The 18,934-nt window shown below is 44.6% G+C and overlaps 1 protein-coding gene across 1 annotated transcript in view; it reads right to left on the reverse strand.

Annotated features, from left to right (window-relative positions):
• Window positions 1–305: 305 nt before the first annotated feature.
• The window catches only part of SH3RF1 (SH3 domain containing ring finger 1), a gene marked incomplete at both ends in the record, with an annotated part of 71,508 nt that continues 52,879 nt past the window's right edge, over window positions 306–18,934 (reverse strand). Inside the window, 6 exons of the mRNA XM_084264177.1 lie at window positions 306–474; window positions 3,223–3,557; window positions 5,469–5,827; window positions 10,377–10,636; window positions 10,794–10,964; window positions 13,751–13,905. Of these exons, the coding sequence (XP_084120303.1) occupies window positions 306–474; window positions 3,223–3,557; window positions 5,469–5,827; window positions 10,377–10,636; window positions 10,794–10,964; window positions 13,751–13,905 (1,449 nt within the window). The remainder of the gene's footprint in view (window positions 475–3,222; window positions 3,558–5,468; window positions 5,828–10,376; window positions 10,637–10,793; window positions 10,965–13,750; window positions 13,906–18,934) is intronic.

Raw genomic sequence — 18,934 nt, forward strand, 5'->3', positions numbered from 1 at the left:
CAGCCTTGTAAACAATTGTTCATTTATGTAACATACTTGGGGAGGGGAGGGGGGAAGTTCCTCTATATAATAAATCAGACAGTACAAGGCACACATCACACTTAAGAATCCAAAGTGATAAAACCAGCAGATGCTTTCATCTTCTTTGTTCGCTGGTGTAATTGTGCTATAGACACTGTAAAAAATATGTAGATGTCTGTTTACGTTACAGTCACTTGAAAATATCCCATGACTGTGCTTTTCCTGGTAAAATATTTGTGCTATTTGACAGTCCAGCATGACTGGAGGCTCTGGAAGGGATCTCCTCAAACGTTCTCCACAAAGCTGCCGGGGAAAAGGCCGGTCTTGCCGTTGCGCTGCAGAGTGCCCTTGAACCAGCCATCCTCCCGCTTCTTGTGGACAAAAACAATGTCACCTTCCTTCAGCTCAAGCTCTGCTTCGCTCTGAGGAGGATAGGACACCACAACTCTGTACCTGTGTAATGAGAAAAGTATATACCTCAGTTTAGGTGCTTTTTCTTTTCAAACCATTGCTTTTTAAACCACTCCTGTGCAGTTAAGGCTGATCGAAGCTGCTTACAACTGTTTGCTGAGCACGTAACAATGTCAAAAGTACATCCTGAGCACAAAGTAGCAACTGAGCTGAACGAATTTAAGCCAAATCTGTGCATCTCTCATCCAAGTGGGTTTTTTTCCTGTAAAAAAATACATTAAATGGCTAAATAACAGGAGAAAACAGCAAATATATTTTTAGATGTAACTCTGCAGACTGTTCCTGCCAGCGTGACTCAAAAATAACCAAATCACTCACAGCAGTAACTGGGCATAAATTAACGAGTGCAATGTGAGCACAGACTCACAGAGCTGCAGGGGTTGGAAGGGACCTCCAGAGCCCATGGGGTCCAACCCCTTGCCAAAGCAGGGTCCCTGGGACAGGCCACACAGGTCGGCATCTAGACGGGGCTGGAATCTCTCCAGAGAAGGAGACTCCACAAAACCCTTCCCTCTTTATCTCCCTGTTCAGTATTTGCAAACTCTTGCAGTGTCTGAAGGTCAAATTTGCAGATCTTTTATGGTCACCTAGTCAATAGGATTTTACACATACCTGTAAAATACTACACTGTGCTTTCTTCTTTCTGCTCCTAATTTTCACTTCCAGTTTTCCTTAGGACACACAGGACAGAGGTGCTCCCAGACACCCTGCAATCTGGTACTGTGTCTTAAAGGAAGCAGACCCTGTATCTAAAGGGAACGTTTTCAAGTGCTTTCCAGAGCTGAGCCAGCTACAGTTGCTCCCAATTCACACCGAATAACCAGCAGAGCCTGACCCTTAAATCCTCTGGTCACCTTTGAAAATCAAATTTGAACACAGATAACGATACCACAAAGCCAGAGTCGGAACAGGAAGAGTTCTGCTGCCAAACAGATCACACACAGCCTGTGTTTGGAAACACAGTACCTATGAGCAGAACCATCCTAGCAAGAGATTTCTCTGTTCCTTAGTTTATTCTCATCAGTATTTTCCTCCTCAACCCCAAATTTCACTGAGGATACTGTTGCATGGGTACCTGTCTTACCCACCCTTCTTACAGACTGATGAAGATTAATTGCTCCTTCTAAATTACTTTGAAGATCCAGAGTACAAGCTAAGTGGTAAGTATTACTAAGCAGTACATTTTAAGCAATTCAGCCTAAAGAAATGGAAACTTGAGAGCATATCAGCAGAAGAAGTGTTAACCCTACCCTGAAGAGAACCCAGATGAAGTTCTGTTTAAACACACTGACCAAAATACAACAGTTCTATGTGAATGCCACGGTGAATGATCTTGTGGCAGCACTTCATATAGTGTATATGAAGAATATATACAGAGATATATTAGAAAGAATGTTTGGGTATATGCTATTACTAGATCAATAAAATTATACAGCATCATTTTCTGAAAGCCATTCTAAGAAAACAAATCTCCCACCATGGAAGTGAAGATGCAAATGGCTTTACACTAATATCCACTGGTCATGCCAGAATGACTTTGATATTATTTCTCCATTCAACACAGAAAAACACATTACTGTGCCAAACAGACTTAGGATAATGTTTTGGGGGGTTATTTTCCATCTGTAAATGTAAATCTACTTCAGAAATTCAGTATGAAACAGAAATTTCCTGCGAGGAAATGGCATAGAAACAGTAATAACCTTGTTAAAAATATTAAAGGTGTAACAGAAGTCGAAGAAAAGACAAGCTAGAAGCTTGCACACTCTCTGGGTCCTGATGCATGGATGTAGCTGAAGATCAACAGGCCTCCAGAAATACAACAGTATGCCCACACACTGTGAGTTAACAGTATCAGAACAAAGCCTACAACAGTCAGCAGGAATCAGTTCAGTCCTGGAGCTGTTAACATTGCAACTCCACTACTTTCTTCCCTGCATGCCACTCAATCCTGTAGCTGCTGCAGAACAAAGCCTGTGATGCTCTTCAGATTGCTTGTCTACTACCAGGAGTAATAAAAAGAGGCAGTAGTTCGACAACTGCCACTTCCTTCCCAGTCCAAACAACTTACAGGGGACTCGGAAATTTGAAAAGAGTAGGAGGACACAGAAGCAAAGGGACAGAGCTTTAAAGCAGCTGCCTGGCAGTTTCAGAGGCCAGGCAAGTATGTGTTTTTCAGGCTCACTTACCAGGACACAGAGGCTGCCCTAGATCATGCTCATGGAGCACACAGTAACAGGCCACTCAGATAAGGATCTCATTCATATGTGCACTGCTAACAACTTTAAAGGACTAAGCTGATATTGCTAAGGACAGTATTAGAGTGTGTTTTGCAAAACACCAGGCCTGTTTTATCTGCCTCAGCTCTCACACCAACCCTGTGATCACCATACAGAAGGTAAACAAAGCACACACAAGGATATAAAGCATTGTTTAAAACACCCAAGGCTCTATTTGGTGTAGAATCTCAGTGTTCTAAAGCGGTTCTAGAATCACAGAGTGCTTTGGGTTGGAAGGGACCTCAGAGATCATCTGGTTCCAACCCCCTGCCATGGGCAGGGACACCCTCACCACCCCAGGGTACCCAAAGCCCCATCCAAACCTGGCTTTGAACTCTGCAAATGTCAGAGAATTAGAGAAAGAGAGTATTTATAGAGAGAATATACACTGCAAGTGTCAGAGAGTGGGATTTTTCTCTGTTTGACCCGAGCCTAGCTCTGTAGAACTTACCTTTCACAGACAAGAGGCCTGGATTCATTCAGGACCGGACCCAGGGATGAACAAGGCTGCCGAGGCGGCGGCACTATGGGAACAGAGGAATCCAGGGAACTTGTTTTGCGGTGCAGTGTCTCCTGTGCCAGCCCAGAGGCCTCGCTGTCAGTGGGACAGGGCCCAGCTTTGCTGTGACTCCCTGCTGATGGAAGCTCTGGCCCAACTGCACCTTGCAGGGCTAGCTCCGCGGCGGCCTGCTCAGCCTCCAGCGTGGGCGACGCCGGGGGTGACAGTCGGGGCTTGCGTTTCGTGGACGCTCCAGAAAGCAGTTTCAGCAAACCTTTCTTTTCTTTCTGTGAACCAAAAGCAGAACCCTGTTTGAGAACAGAGAAGTCTCCCAGGAAAGAGCTGAACCATCCTGATCAGAGAGGACTCTGTCCATTATGAGGAGACACCGGAGATTGTAGAAACGGAGGCAGGTAATTATGGAAACGTTAACAGCAAAAGATAATTATGAAAAATTCTAAAAACAGTGAGTCATTTAGACCATAATAAGCCAGCTAAGTCCTGCTTAGTTAACTAAGGCTTACCTTGCAAGCCAATGGCCCAAACAGTTGTCTCGAGGAAGGAGTGAGGAGTTAAGAGTCCCACAACGGGAATCTATGTAGTAAAACATTTCATTAACGTGCCAGTTTTTAGGTAGGCATAAAGCCTCATTTCAAACCAAGCAGGGAGAAAAGCCTGCCCTGGAGGCTGCTGTTTAGATAAGTGCCTTTTATTTATCCTCCCTCAGTAAGGGAAGACCTTGTCATTCCACAGAACTATGCCAGGAGGGGAATGTGCTGTGGGGAATGTGCTGTGTTTCGCTGCTCTGCTGCAGGGGAGCATTGTAAACATTCTTTTCGCTTGTCCAGGCAGGAATCCCTGAAGACTGTTACTTACCCTCAAGAGAATTATTTAAGTAGCTTTTGTGTTTCTTGATTTTTTTCCTTTTTTTTTTTTCCTAAGAAGGGGTGTGGCAGTGATCTTCTTACCAACCCTTTCCCTGAGTGAATTTAGTGCTTGAGAGAGGTGCCAGACTGTAAGGCCTGGAGACAAAGGCAAAGTATTTAACCCCAGAAAGAGAAAAGCCTGAGCAATTTTTATTACAGCTTGGGATGCAGTGGAATTGGTGAGCTGTGAATGAAAACCCCTCTGACCTTCTTCAAAGCCTCCAGTAACTCAAAGCTGTTTCAGCAAAGAACTGCAAATGTCAAGGCAAACCAGAAGCTCCAAGAAATTAACACAGTCCAAATACGTTACCATCTTTAACCTTAAGCTATAAAAAGTTCAATAAAAGCCCTGCCTAAGGGCACCTCAGTCTGGTTTCAGTGACTAAAGTCATTTTAAAATGAAGTTCTAGGTACCTCCATTCAACAGCAATCAACAAAAGTAATTAAAAAGCAGATGAGATTAGCGTACAGCCTATGATTAAAACCTTCACAAACTTCATTAAGGAGTTCACGTGGGTGAAAAGTTGCAAGGCAAAGTCCAAACCATTTGAGATGTAAAGAAAGTTGACAGAAGGAGAAGGAAAAAACCCAACCCTACACCACAATTGCCCAACAAAACCACCTAGAAAGCTGGAGGAATGCTTCTGCCTACGACATAACGTAATCACAGAATCACAGGGTTGGAAAAGACCTTTAAGATCTTCGAGTCCAACTGTTCCTGTCCTGTGCTGAGGAGGGAAGGCAACCCAAAGCAATACTGATTTTCACCAAATATTAGGTCTGCCTTATTAGACTGAACCTTTTATGTTGTTGCAAGTTCATGGGTTTGGGGTTTTTTTGTGATAATGGTTTAGTAACTACTGCTTACTTACTGCTGCTTACTGGTACCATGTGCTAACCATAGAACTTCCTCAAGTACTTGGGAAAATGGCTGCAGGTAAAGGAAACCAATATACTTCAAATACCAACAGTCAATCTAATAGTGCTCTGAATTTCATCCATTTACCTTGTGTTTTTCTCACTTAAGGCATGATGCTCCTACCCTATTTTAACCCTTCCCCAAGGTATTTTATCCACTCTAAATTATTCTTGTATGGCTGAGAATACATTTGCCTGTAGCTGTAGTCACAAAATAACTACCTGAGTTTCAAGCTCAGCCTTAAAAACCTTCCAATACTGCTATTCAGTGCATGTAAGAGAAGAACATGGATCTCAAATGTCTGCACAGAGGAAATGGGAGAATATAAGGGAGTGATTTTACTCTCTACCCACCTTGCCGTCCTTGTCTACTTTACTGACAGCAGCATTTCCACCAGCTGCTAAAGAACCCTCTGGAGAAGCAGGAGCTCCAGGGTGAGTGTTTACAGTTCTTCCACTCATGTCTCCCTCCAAAGATGAAGCAGCAACGCTGGGAGAATTCAGAGAAGCTGCTGCACATGCCAGCGGGATGGCGGAACGGTTGACATTCACAGCCGTGACGTAAGCAGCGGCATTCGGGAGCTGGGGCTGGAGCTGCTGGGAGGCAACGGAGTGGTGGGGAATGATCACAGCTGCAGGAATAAGGCATGTTGGGCTCTGTGCTTGGATGGGTGTGACGGCTGCCGTGGGTCTTTCCTGACTGTGTGCAGCAACTAGAACAAGAGAATAAAGCATGAGAGAGGGCCTCTTTTCACCTGACACGCCGAGTGAGACACAGAGATGGTGTTACAGCTGTTCAGTCACAAAAAGCTCCCTTCCTATCTCTGCAACGTCCATCTATATTGCCGTACCAGCATCTTACACAGCACTGAACTTACCTCACCGGAACAAGGCAGCGGCGTACACTATCCAACCAGCAGCACAAGGGGAACAGCACTGCAACTGCTGCAGAGAAACCCAAGCTGCCAAGGAAAACGCTTCCCGTGCAGGAGATTCACAGTGAAGATTACATTTCAGTTCATGTGAGCTAGCTGAAATCCTGCCTGGAACTTGTTTGTTCCTTTTAATACGCTGCGTGGTTGTCAGGGCACATAAAACAATGTAGGAAGAAACGCTCTGTATAGAAGCTGCTAAAAATATAATTGGATTGTTTTCCCTAAACTATTCACAAAATCTACAACAGATTTAGTGGGTCTTTCAAACAATAAGTACAGTGGCAATTACTGCCGTGAGTGGTTTCTCAGAAAACGTAAGCTATTGTCTCTGGGGATGTTTAAATATAGAAGTGAATTTACTCAAACCCTTGTGAAATAAAAGGAACATCCATGCTGGAAGCCAGAGAACTGCACAGTGCTGAACATGCTAATCAGGGCTGCAGCCTAGCTGCAAAACAAGGAGCACTGCATGAAGTCGTTCACCGCTTCCGAGAAGCAGCGTTGCCGTTATGTCTGTATGGTCAACAGTAGGTGCTCTGGGGTGATTCCCACAGCTCAGATCTCACAGACTCACAAGGATGGAAAAGACCTTTAAGATCATCAACTCCAACTGTTCCTGTCCTGTGCTGACTCAGATCTCTAAGTACCTCATCTACCCCTCTGTTAAACACACCCAGGGTGGGGACTCAGCCCCCTCCCTGGGCAGCCTGTGCCACAGCCCCACAACTCTGCCAGGAAAGAGCTTTTCCCTCCCAGCTGAGCTGACCCTGCCCTGGCCCAGCTTGAGCCCATTGCCCCTTGTCCCATCTCCTGTCCCCTGGCTGAAGAGACCATCGCCCACCTCTCTGCACCCTCCTGGCAGGGCAGGGGAGGTGGGGAGAAGGTCTCCCCTCACCCTCCTCTTCTCCAGGCTCAACACCCCCAGCTCCCTCAGCTGCTCCTCAGAGGATTTGCCCTCTCTTCAAATTGCAGGCATCTTGCCCAAATGATACAAGGGAAAACACAGAGACGCAGAGCTGCACCGCCTCTTCCCTTCAACCACTCTGGAACCTAAGGAGGTTCCAAAAAAAAAATCTAAGGAGGGGTTATCCCTCTAGCTTGGAGCATGTGTATCTCAAACGTATCGATTCATTCCCATCTTGCACATAACTAATTAAGAGTTTCAGGCTTCTTAGAAGTGATATTCCAGTATCAAGCTTCCAGCACTTGCTCCCTTTATTCTACTCTCTGCAAATTCCCCTGGTAATTTGGTAGATCTTATCGATGGTGTATTAGAGAAGGCCCACAAAGTTTACAAATCTGATAGAACTATCCTACAGTATTAAACCCAATTACAATCCCTAAGATAAGAAACACAAATTCTTTCTTAAAAAGCAAGCAGCACTAAACACTATGTCTATATTTGGTATGTAACCCCTTCCCCTGTAGCAGGCCCTTTCTAACTCTGAATACCATGAACATTTCAAAGAGGAAGATAAGGAGAGTGCAGCAAGATTTTTTGTGAAAAACCATTATTAATGCAGCCTTTTGTTCAGGAGACCAAGTCAGTCTTCTTGCAAGTAGCTGCTGTTCCTCAGAGTATGTTTATGCTCACGCACAATCGATGGAGTACAAGCACAGAACAGCTTTCTGGTGTTGTTTTCTTATTCCTGATGGAATCTGTAAGGAAAACGCTTGAACTCAGCCCATTTTCATACAGTTCACCCTTTAAGGAAACTGGCAGAATCTACCTTTTCTTCCCAGTTCCTTTCAACCCAAGAATGCACACATACCCCTCAGTGAGGGCGATGTCAAACAGCATCTCACTACAATCATCTGAAGCAGCATCCTGGAAGTCCTGAGCTGAACCGAAACTCAAGAACAGCTCTGCATAATGCAGCACTGACCTCAGAAGCCTCATCCAGAACGTAACCCTCAGCAAAGGTGCAAGGGAAAGCTCAAGATGATCAAGTTTCAGATGCTGACTACAAAGTTCTCTGCAGCATTTAACATAAAGCAGCCATTACTGCCTCAGTTTCCAGCCCTTATGAGGGACATACTTGTGCTTGTGACCAAGCAGGACACCTTCACACTGCGAGGCAATGCTAGGTTCTTTGGGAACAGAGTGCAGCCCCTTTTGGTTTTCCCATTTCAGACCTCCAAAAGTTGGTGGGAAGCATATTCCTGTGTTTTTCAGCTGAATGGAACAGTAAAAGCTTATTCATCTTGACAGTGGTGTGGAGATGTGGGGACAGAATGGCCTCTGGAGCCCACAGGAGCTCTCTTGGTGCTGTCACTTGCAAGCTTCTAGGCAGCTTAAAAGAAGGATTCAGAGTAGAAACCTGCTATGCCTGAGAGGCAGGCAAGTACAGATGCTTTGCTTAGGTTGTCTTACCAGCTGCCAACAGCACCTGGTTGTTTTTATTTAAAGGTAAAGAATAAAGTTGCCACAGAGGACTACTGCCTCCCTTTCAGCCTAAGATCAGACTGGAGGAAGATGCAGCCAATTAAGGAAACAAATTATCTAAAATGAGAGAACATTTATAGATAGAGCATCTATAGATAGAGCATCTATAAATGTTCTATCCTACTTCCGAAAGCAAAGCTGGTGCTGACATCTGAACACGCAGAGGGTGCTGCAGGAGATGCATGACTCTGAAGAGGGGGTGGGCTAATTTATGGATCTCGAGACCAGAAGAAACAGATAACAGACAACACCATCTGCATCTTCTGCTTTCTATTCTGCTCTGCCAATAAGAATATCTTAATCAAAAAAAACCAAACCCTTCAGTCACGATTCTCTCAGCCAAGAGACTGTAGGACCCAAATTGAAGGCTGAAAGATGGAAGGATCACTGGGTGTGCTGGGTTTGGCTGGGATGGAGTTGATGTTCTCCATAGGAGCTAGCAAGGGTTTGGTTAGGGTTTGTGCTGAAAGCAGGGTGGGTAACACAGGGGTGTGTTTGTTACTGCTGAGCAACACTTGTACAGAGCCAAGGCCTTTGCTGCTGCTCACCCCACCCCACCAGCGAGGAGACTGGGGGTGCACAAGGAGGGGACACAGCTGGGACAGCTGACCCCAATGTCCAAAGGGATATTCCACCATTTATGATGTCATGCTCAGCATACAAAGCTGGGGGAAGGAGGAGAAAGAGAGGGGATGTTCAGAGCAATGGCATTTGTCTTCCCAAGTAACCACTACTTGTGCTGGAGCTTTCCTGGGGATGCCTGAACACCACCTGCCCGTGGGAAGTGGGGAATGAATTCCTGGTTTTGCTTTGCTTACACGCACAGCTTTTGCTTTACCTGTTAAACTGTCTTTGTCTCAACCCATGAGCATTCTCACTTTCACTCTTCTGATTCTCTCCCCCATCCCACCATGGGGGAAATCAGTGAGGGGCTGTTTGGGGTTTAGCTGCCAACTGGGGTTAAACCACAACACTGGGATAGTCAGAGACAGAGGGAGGGGGAGGTTTGGTTTTTTGAGGGGTGGGGCTTCCCCCCCCCCTTTGCTTTTCTTCTGATGCCCTAGCAGCAACTGGAACAGATGAGGCTCCAGTTGTGTGGTGCCTTCCTAGCCTGGCAAATCCACAGAGGAGTGCATGGATTTGGTAAACAAAAACGCTTGAAAACACCACTATCAGTGTTTCTGGATCTGGGCTTAAATACCAAAAAAGAATGTTTCACTATGATGTGGCCTGCCCCAGACAGTAAAGGCAGCCATACCTGTCAGAAAGACATGATTTTATGACACAGATGGCATGGATCTTGAAACCAGTACAGACTTAGTGCTTCAGAGCCAAAGCTGGAAGAAGTTGTAGTCAAGTTTAGAGAACAAACTGTAATGCCTAAGGACCGACCCTGAGCTACAGACCTGAAAAAGGAGGAACAAATACTAAAGGTGCTCAAAGATGTCAGGAGAGAACTTAAAAGTGAATGTTACATCAGAGGAATCTGTAGCTGTTGTGCAGTTAACATGAAAAAACATGCTGTGACTCGGAAGATGCTCTTATCACTTTTCTTAATACATGAATTGTACGTGAGCAGGGAAGCTCCAAGAATGCCCCTACCACAGATACCGCTGGAAAAAAATACATTCCACCTAAGCACTCAGGTAAATTTCTCAGCAGTAGGAGTGTGTATGTACACACAGGTGATAAAAGATTCAACAGTTCAGAGATACGTATTTTGTCACCTCAGAAAGGATTCAACTCTAAAAAACGACATTAAAATGTGACTTAAAAATCCCAACACATTCCCTGACTCCAGCCACCCGCCCACACAACCCCCACAGTTTGTTTAACACACATAAAAAGCTTTGGCTTTGTTGAAACTAATTTTTAAATTACCTGTTCTAACTGCATTGCGAGCCTGGTTGACTGTCATTTGTCCTGTGACGTGCATGAGGACCTTGGTTTGTGGACTAGTTTGGATGTGCGCTGCAGAAACCACAGCCGTCGGTACCGTGCTGGAGTTGACTGCCACACCATTCCCCTGGAGCTTCTGAGACGTCCCACTAGCGCTGGAGGGGCTGACCATAGTCACCACTCGTCCAGTTTGGCCAGCAGTAGACATGGGGACTTTTGTTTGAGAGGCGCTTGTCACTGTCCTGCCAAAATTGGAAGCAAAGCACTAAGCAGGACTGAAACAAGCCTGTTTCTGAACCCCACAGCTCCTCTGTGGTTCAGGCTTAGCATTAAATAAGCACAGAGTCATTTTGGGCCTGAAAGTAAACGAGCTATTTAATCACTTGTGTACAAATGTACCTTGTAACTGGAGCCACATAATTTCCAGGGAAAACACCGATCTTGCTGGTGTGCATGGAGGTGCCCTTGAACCAGCCATCCTGACAGCGCTCGAACACCAGGAACATTTCCCCCTTCCGCAGCTCCAGCTCATCTTCCTTTCGAGGAGTGTAAGGGTAGATAGCAACATACCTAGAGGGAAAGCAAGCAGGTGAAATTGGTAAACTCCTTGAAAACCTCACTGGTGTTTTGGGGTGGAGAGGGTTCAGTCTGAAATGAGAAGGTGCAGTAGTATGGGGTATGTGAGTGGATTCATCCTACTGTTACAGCAGTAAAACAGAAGTTAAGATATTAAGGCCATTAAAAATATCCTCCTAACTGCAACTGAACAAAGCATACAATACTTCTAATAACACTGACCACTTTCTTAACTGAGTGAGCTTGATTAAACAGGTGTTTATGGGGTACAGATCCCAGCACAGCCCTCAGCTCTTGCAGAACCACACAGTTGGGAAGACCTTTAAGACCATCAAGTCCAACTGTTCCTGTCCTGTGCTGACCCAGACCCCTGAGAACCTCATCTCCCTGTCTGTTAAACACACCCAGGGGTGGGGACTCAGCCCCCTCCCTGGGCAGCCTGTGCCACAACCCCACAACTCTGCCAGGGAAGAACTTTGCCCTCCCATCTGAGCTGACCCTGCCCTGGGACAGCTTGAGCCCATTGCCCCTTGTCCCATCTCCTGTCCCCTGGCTGAAGAGACCATCGCCCACCTCTCTGCACCCTCCTGGCAGGGCAGGGGAGGTGGGGAGAAGGTCTCCCCTCAGCCTCCTCTTCTCCAGGCTGAACACCCCCAGCTCCCTCAGCTGCTCCTCAGAGGATTTGCCCTCCAGCCCCTTCCCCAGCCTGGGTGCCCTTCTCTGGACATGCTCCAGGAGCTTGACGTCCTCCTTATGGTGAGGAGCCCAGAACTGGACACAGCACTCTACATCTAATTCTAGTATCTCTTACACACTGTGACATGCCCACTTCTCTTTCTTTTGCGGAGGTGGGGAGCACAGCAAAGTCCTGTTAGTTGGTAGTGAATGATCAGTATTAAAACTACTTCTCAAACCACAAAACCTGAATCCCCCTGGGCAACTGCAATGCCAAGAAGAAAAGGACACACCACTAGAAGTGAAGGTGGCTAGCAGTTACTTGTTTGTAAAGGTTATTTCCTTTTTATTTTCCTACTAAGCAACTTTAATGCATCTGAAACCATCCTGAGAGTTCAGAAATATTCTGCATTTTTCTTTTTTAAAAAAAAGACATTCTTAGAAAAAAGGGGGAGGGGGAAGTATAAATAAAGCTGGAGCTCCTGCAGTTGCATGCTGGAATATTCCTAGGGAAGTCTTCAAATAAGCAATTTCCTGTTACCACGATACAGTGCTTTAACCATCAGCGTTCTGCTTTGTGCCACAGTTTGAAGAGAAGAAAGCTGTCTAAACCAGTGTTCTAGTTAACCCCTTTTTCTTAAAAAGAATATACTTTTCAGGAGAGGTAGCCAAATAGGTTAGACAGGTAGCATATCCCACTGCTTGATCCACAATTGCTTCCAACACCAGAAGAGAACAAGAGAGGTCTTTCCCACCCGCCCTGTTACCCCACAGGTAAAAAAAAAGCGGTTTTTCAAAGCAGTCTCATGAAAACGATCTCTTGTGCCCAGCAATGACAACACTAACTCCATCCTGCTGCTTTTTGCACTGTGTTTTTGTTCCTCACTGTCCACCCAGGAATCTGCATTACCTACAAAAATGCTTTCAAGGCAATATAGGTACCTGGTCAGACAAGTTTGAAACACGCTTTAAAGGCGACATATGACGTACTGGCAACAAAAGGCTTCACTGGTATGGGGTTTAGGGGTGATCTACAAAGCCACGTACTGAAGCTCTATGGGAAAGCAAGGGATGTGCTTTAATTGGTGTTCATTAACTTCCCTTTCAGTTAAAACATTCCCGTTTTCATTAGTATCCTCACACAGAGCAGCCCTTTGAAGATGGGAGGATGGCAATAAATGAGATGGGAACTCGACTGACTGCGCTAAGCGCAATAACCCGTAAGAAGCAGCGTTACAGCGCCTGACACCAGAGGAACAGCCCAAACCCAGCTGCACCTGCTATACAAGAAGGGTGCTTCTTCTGTAGTGGGAGGAGACCCAGTGGGAAGATAAAAAACAAAGACACAGTACAAAAGTGGCCCTTGCATTATTCAAACCTGTCCTATTAGACAGCTCAGTCACTCTCAGATTTCATTTCTCCCTTCATTATCCTTACTCTCCAGGCTGCACACAAAGAAGTTTCCAAGAAGAAAGATGTTGTCAGCAGCACATGTTAATACACAAAATATTTTCACCCAGAAGGATGACGCACAGTTGCTTGTGTTACAAGTGTGGAGACATAATGCTAACTAGCAGCTTTCTGCCTGCCTTCCAAATTGCCACCCACTAATTAACTGAACTGTAGAATCTTCAGACAAATGTCAATCACAACTTAACACAAGCAGTCTGCCGATGACATGCTAATACAAGAGTCTAAATGAAATACAGCACTTTGTGTGTTTGGGCATGAGTTATTCTGTAGGAGAATAGCCTTTTCATTCTGAAAGCATTGAATAAACTCCCTGTGAGAGCTTGCCTCGTGCGAGTTACGCAGTCTTCATCCCTAACTCAAGGATTCATTCATCCTCCTGCTAAACACCTGGTATTTTTGAAGCGTGTCCTTTCTGTACACAGCAACAGCTGATTATATTTACCCAAGACATAAATAACCCTCAGGATGAAGGCTGTTTAGGGGTGTCACCTTTACATATGTTTTGTGGCTTTTGTCCCAAGCTGTATGCTTGGCTTTCTGGGAATTCTAGCCAAATGCATGATACAAGAACACGTGACCTTCCCCATCTCATCCCCTCTTCCTGACTGGTGAAAAGCTTCGGTTTTACTTACACACTTGGACGACTTTGGGGCCGCAAATGTGCCATTTGGTCAACTGCTCCTGACGTGGGCCTTTGTATTACACCTGCAGACTGAGGTCCAGAAGAGGCCGACGCAATGATGGCAGCAGACAGGAGAGGTGGTGGTGGAAGCGGGGGGTTCATATTCTGATTTTAGGAGAACAGAAAAAAACAGCAATAGATGATCAATACAGTTTGATGGGTTGAATCAGCTGCGAAAAAAAAAAGTATGATGTTCCAAGGAAATGGGAAAAGGTGCAGTATTCCTTTACCTACTGACTATGTAACTGGGGAGTGAGATTTGCCTGTATTTCTCTGTTTCCAATTGGAAATGGCCAAGTCTTGGTAGGTAATTAAACAAACAACAAGCAATTTCTCAGCCTGGGGAAAACTGAAAGCATTGTTTCTAATTAGAGCACCTTTAGGATAGGACTCAACAAAAATTCAGATGCCTTCCAGGAGGCAGATTTTGCATCCTACCATGGACTGTACTTCAAAACATGACTGTTTTTGTAATCTGAAGCTGCAACACAGTATACAATTCAGCAGTGGTGTACCCAAACCCACCCCTTCCCAGGGAAGCGTTCTCCTGCTGTACGGGGTAACAAAAGCCAGCACAATATGGGGCCGCAGTCGCTGAGCTATTCTTACCGCTTGCTCCTATTCTCCCAGTTTCAGGAGTTAGCTTTTAAAACTCAGTATTATTGGGACTGGTAATCTTTAACAAACCCCCTGGTATAAAGGCACCGTTCCTCTGCAGGGAAATCCTGACAGGGGTCCTGCCTACAGGCCTCCAGCCTTTTGAGAATCAATGGCACGATTGTTACCTTCTGCTCCGCAAAGCCTCAGACAATCCTCCAGGACCATGTGTACTGACACTCCTGGGAAATGTCTCTCAAGAAAGGAGAGCTTTTCCTTCCCCCCCCTTCCAAAAATAACTGTGTATATTACAACACCCATAGGAAAGACCAATAGAAAACCTCCAACCTGAAAACAGAAAACTGAATTTGTTCCCAACATGGTCTTTGACTTAACCCAACCCTTTAATACTGAAGCAAAACTCTAAACCACATCACTTGGGGTTAAAAAACCCCAAATAACAAAGATATAAATTAATAAAATGCCCTGAAGTGCCATCTGGCTCTTCCAATATGTCAGTGTATAAATGTACAGCATTACAGTATCGGTTTGGAAAATATAGAATTGAAAGTTGTTTTAATTCTCCTCAAACAGCCCACCCCTAAGGTGGTTGGGTTTGGGTGTTTTGGTAGTGGGTTTGGGGGATTTTTACTGTTTGTTTTTCTGAACACAAACCTATGTGGAAAAGAAGTCTTCGTTGGACACCATGTGACTGTTACCTCACTGCACTCGGTTGAAGTGTGAATAAGAAGACCCCGCTCCCAACTGATCTTGGGCTGCCAGGACACAGTGAAGAACTGCCTGATTAACAGCTCTCAAATCTGGAGAAAACTGATTAGTTCACAGTTTTTCACAGTTCTTGTGCTTAGTTATCACAGAACTTGCACCATTTCTTGTGAAATACTCCATTTTTTTTACTCCTACATTAACAGTTCCTTAATGCCAACTAGGCCTCCTGTAGAAACAGTATTATGAGCTTTGATACCAACAGTTATGCACAAGAACAGCAATTGCATGTGCTCCACATTCTACATCGCTGCACATCCTACAATTTTTCTTACAATCTCTCAACGTTCCCAGTGAAATACCAACATTTCTCTTCCAGCTGCTTTACAGCAGGACTGATTTCGCCTTCCCACTCAGCTTTAACTGATGCCTTAGCTGAATCCAATCTGAGTGTGAGCACGTAACTTTCAGGCAACCTGTCTTCTTTTTTTTTAGGTATCTAGAAGCCTTTCTACATGGTAGAACCTGTAAATCCACATCAGGAGATGATTAGCTAGAGATCTTTAATTTTAAACCTCTTCATGCCCAGTATCAAGGTGGTCACAACCCCACACTTCCTGCATCTCTAAAGTTCTGAGGGCCAAGTGCTGTATTCTATTCCTTTGAACACACAACATACACTGAATTTTTAGCTGCAGTGAAGGCACCTTCCCACCTCTATTTTATTCTACTTTGTTCAGGTTCCACTCCCCTCCCTGTGTCCATTACTGTGGTAATGAAACCTGCAGTGAGCCACAGCCCAATTCAACTCCTAAAGACTTGGCAAGTCCTTAGAAACCCAAATAAACTACCTGATAGGCTGTAGAGGACAAACACTCCTCAGCTTGCACTGCTACAACTTGACAAAACAGATCCAAATGCTCTAGCCCAGCTTCCAAGACATTTTCTGGCACACAACCGTTTTTCTAGCTGTTGCAAAAAACACCTACCTCCTCAGCACAAGCTAGTCTTGATGGCTCCCATATTCAACGTGTTGTGAAAGAATACATGCAAGCTCCATGTGATTTATTAAGATATGCTTACCAAAGTAATTATGAGTATCTTTACTTTAGGTGGGGGAGGGGAACTGCAGCTGTTTTTCAGACCAGTGTACTTTACCATTTATGTGATAAATTACTTTTTCTTTAAATCAGGAGATGAAACATTGCATCATTTGATACTTAATCTATGTAAAAACTTCAAATAGTACCTATACTCATACTCTAAAAATTCATTCTTATTTTTTATCTTAATCAGGCTGCATTCCTGTATCAGTCAACCCAAGAGCAATAAACAGCTCACCCTGAAGAATAACAACACACACAGCAGTTGAAAAAAAAAACCCAACATTAATTGTCTTCATTCCCACATGGTCTAAGAAAAAAATATGAGGCTTGGAAAGTTCCCTGAGGGCCAACAAATTAAGGCTCATGTTTAACGAAATTCCTGAAGCTATAAGTATATGTTATCAAGAACAGGCCCCTCAGACAAAAACCTCATTATTTCTTTCAGCTGCTTCCTCTTCCCAAGAAAAGCTGGTTGGAACTCAGTTCTTCTTCAAACCTCCTGACTGACTGACGGATGCTACTGAATCAGCTGGAGAGCTGAATGTCATCGCTGGGCTGTAACCTGCACAGCTTGTGCCTCCCTAATAATAATCCAGGTGACCTTATGTGCTTTATCACAGAGGAGCACGTTTGTGAGCGTGTGTGTAGGGACAAGACAAGAAAAAAACCCAGGGATTTTGTCGTTTTTGAAGCTTTCAGTGTGTAAGCAAACAGAAACCATCCAAAGCCAGACCACCTGTTTGTGCTAGTGAGGTGCGCATACCAAGCCAGCGTGTTTCATCTGTGGCACAGCAACACAGGCATCTAGGTCAACTGCTGTCCAAAATACCTTTAACTTCTCAAGAGACTGTAAAGGCAGAGTGAAAGGCAGGCAAGTTATCTGGTGTTTCTACTCTGTTTCCTCCTGATGCTTCTGAATGCAACTCCAACTTAGCTGCAGAGTGTTTTGTCTCTGTTTCTCCCGTATCGCGGTTCCCATCACATATTTCCTTCAGGAGCTCTTTCAGCCAAATCTATGGCAACTAGATCTCCTCCATTAGATAACTTCCTTATACATTACAGCCAAGAATTTCCTCCCCAGTAAACGAGCCTGACATAATCGTACGTGCATATTTTCACCCAACAAGTATTGAACTCGACATCTGCTATTTATATTTTATAAAGAGCTTCAAATACACTAAGCACCTACAAGGTTCAAAAATGCCAGTGGCCAAGAAGAGCAGACCAATTAAGGATGCCATTAAGGGCAAAGTTGTGGTTTGAAGTCCCAGAGAAGAACGTGAGTGATAATATCGCAGCCAAAAGCCTCAGCTGTGAGCAGCTCGTCTCAGTTCATAGCTTCTTCCATTTCAAAGAGTCAAACCTCAAAACACAAAACAAGAAGTAACACTGCCAGCTGAAGAGCTGCTGCTGTAAAATTAGACTTTTAAAGACATTACCACAGGTTTTCAGGATGTAAATTAGAATTTGCTTAATTTACAAGCAGCAGATAGCACGTACGGGTCACACGACACAAGCACCCTCAGCCCCAGGTCTTATTTGTGTCAGTTTTGGCAGCAAATTTGTAAATTGCCTACTTGGTACAACATCTGGTACCAAACAGCTTCTACAAGAGAGAAATAAAATTAATACAACTGGCATGTTTTTAATATTTCCCCAAATAACACAACAAACTACCATGTGATCCTCCTATACAGACACAGATAGAAGGCTCTCAGGCTCCTTTGGGCAAGGAATTCATCTCAGCTCTCTTAGAGAAACTTGCTACCTAACCAGGCAGCTCAAAATATCTCCTCTTAACAATAAAAAACCCAAACTTTCTTACAGAAGATAAGACAGTAGCTACTCCTTGCTTCTAGATTCAAGCCAGATAGAGGTAGAAAAGATTTCTATACAGGATTACTGTAAAGGAATACATCCTTCTTTTCTTCCCAGATAGGGAATCACACTCATCCTCTCCAATTTCCTCTTTCTCCCTTAATCTGAGGTTGGCATTACAGAATCACAAGGTTGGAGGAGACCTTTGAAGATCATCAAGTCCAATCATTCCTATCCCATGCTAAACCATATCCCTAAGTACCTCATCAACACTTTTTTAAACACATCCAAGGAAGGTGACTCAACCACCTCCCTGGGCAGCCTGTTCCAGGCCCTGACAACTCTTTCAGTACAAAATGTTTTTCTAGTATCCAATCTAAACCTGCCCAGGCACAGCTTGAGCCCATTGCCCCTTGTTCTATCTTCTGTCACCTGGCTGAAGAGACCATCGCCCACCTCTCTACAACCTCCCTTCACGTAGTTGTAGGTAGTGATAAGGTCTCCCCTCAGCCTCCTCTTCTCCAGACTCAACCCCCAGCTTCCTCAGCTGCTCCTCAGAGGATTTGCCCTCCAGCCCCTTCCCCAGCCTGGTTGCCCTTCTCTTGCACTTGCTCAAGGAAGTGAAAGAAGTTGTGGGAACAGCTTGCTCTCAAAGAACAGCTGATTATGTTGAACAGCATTAATAAATGCCAAAATAATGGGCAGTAGGATCCAATTAAAGCATCTTCATGCTAAAGGGAAACTCTTCTCATTCCAATCCAACTGCCCAGTCATTTGCTTGGTGTTCAGCAATGAAGAAAACACTGAAAGAAGCATCTTATAGAAACACAGGGCTTTATACATAGAAAAGCAAAGAACATAATGCAAAAGCAAGAGGACTCAAGCCA

Source organism: Gallinula chloropus (genome assembly GCF_964237585.1).
Source record: "Gallinula chloropus genome assembly, chromosome: 4".
Taxonomy (NCBI): Eukaryota; Metazoa; Chordata; class Aves; order Gruiformes; family Rallidae; genus Gallinula; species Gallinula chloropus.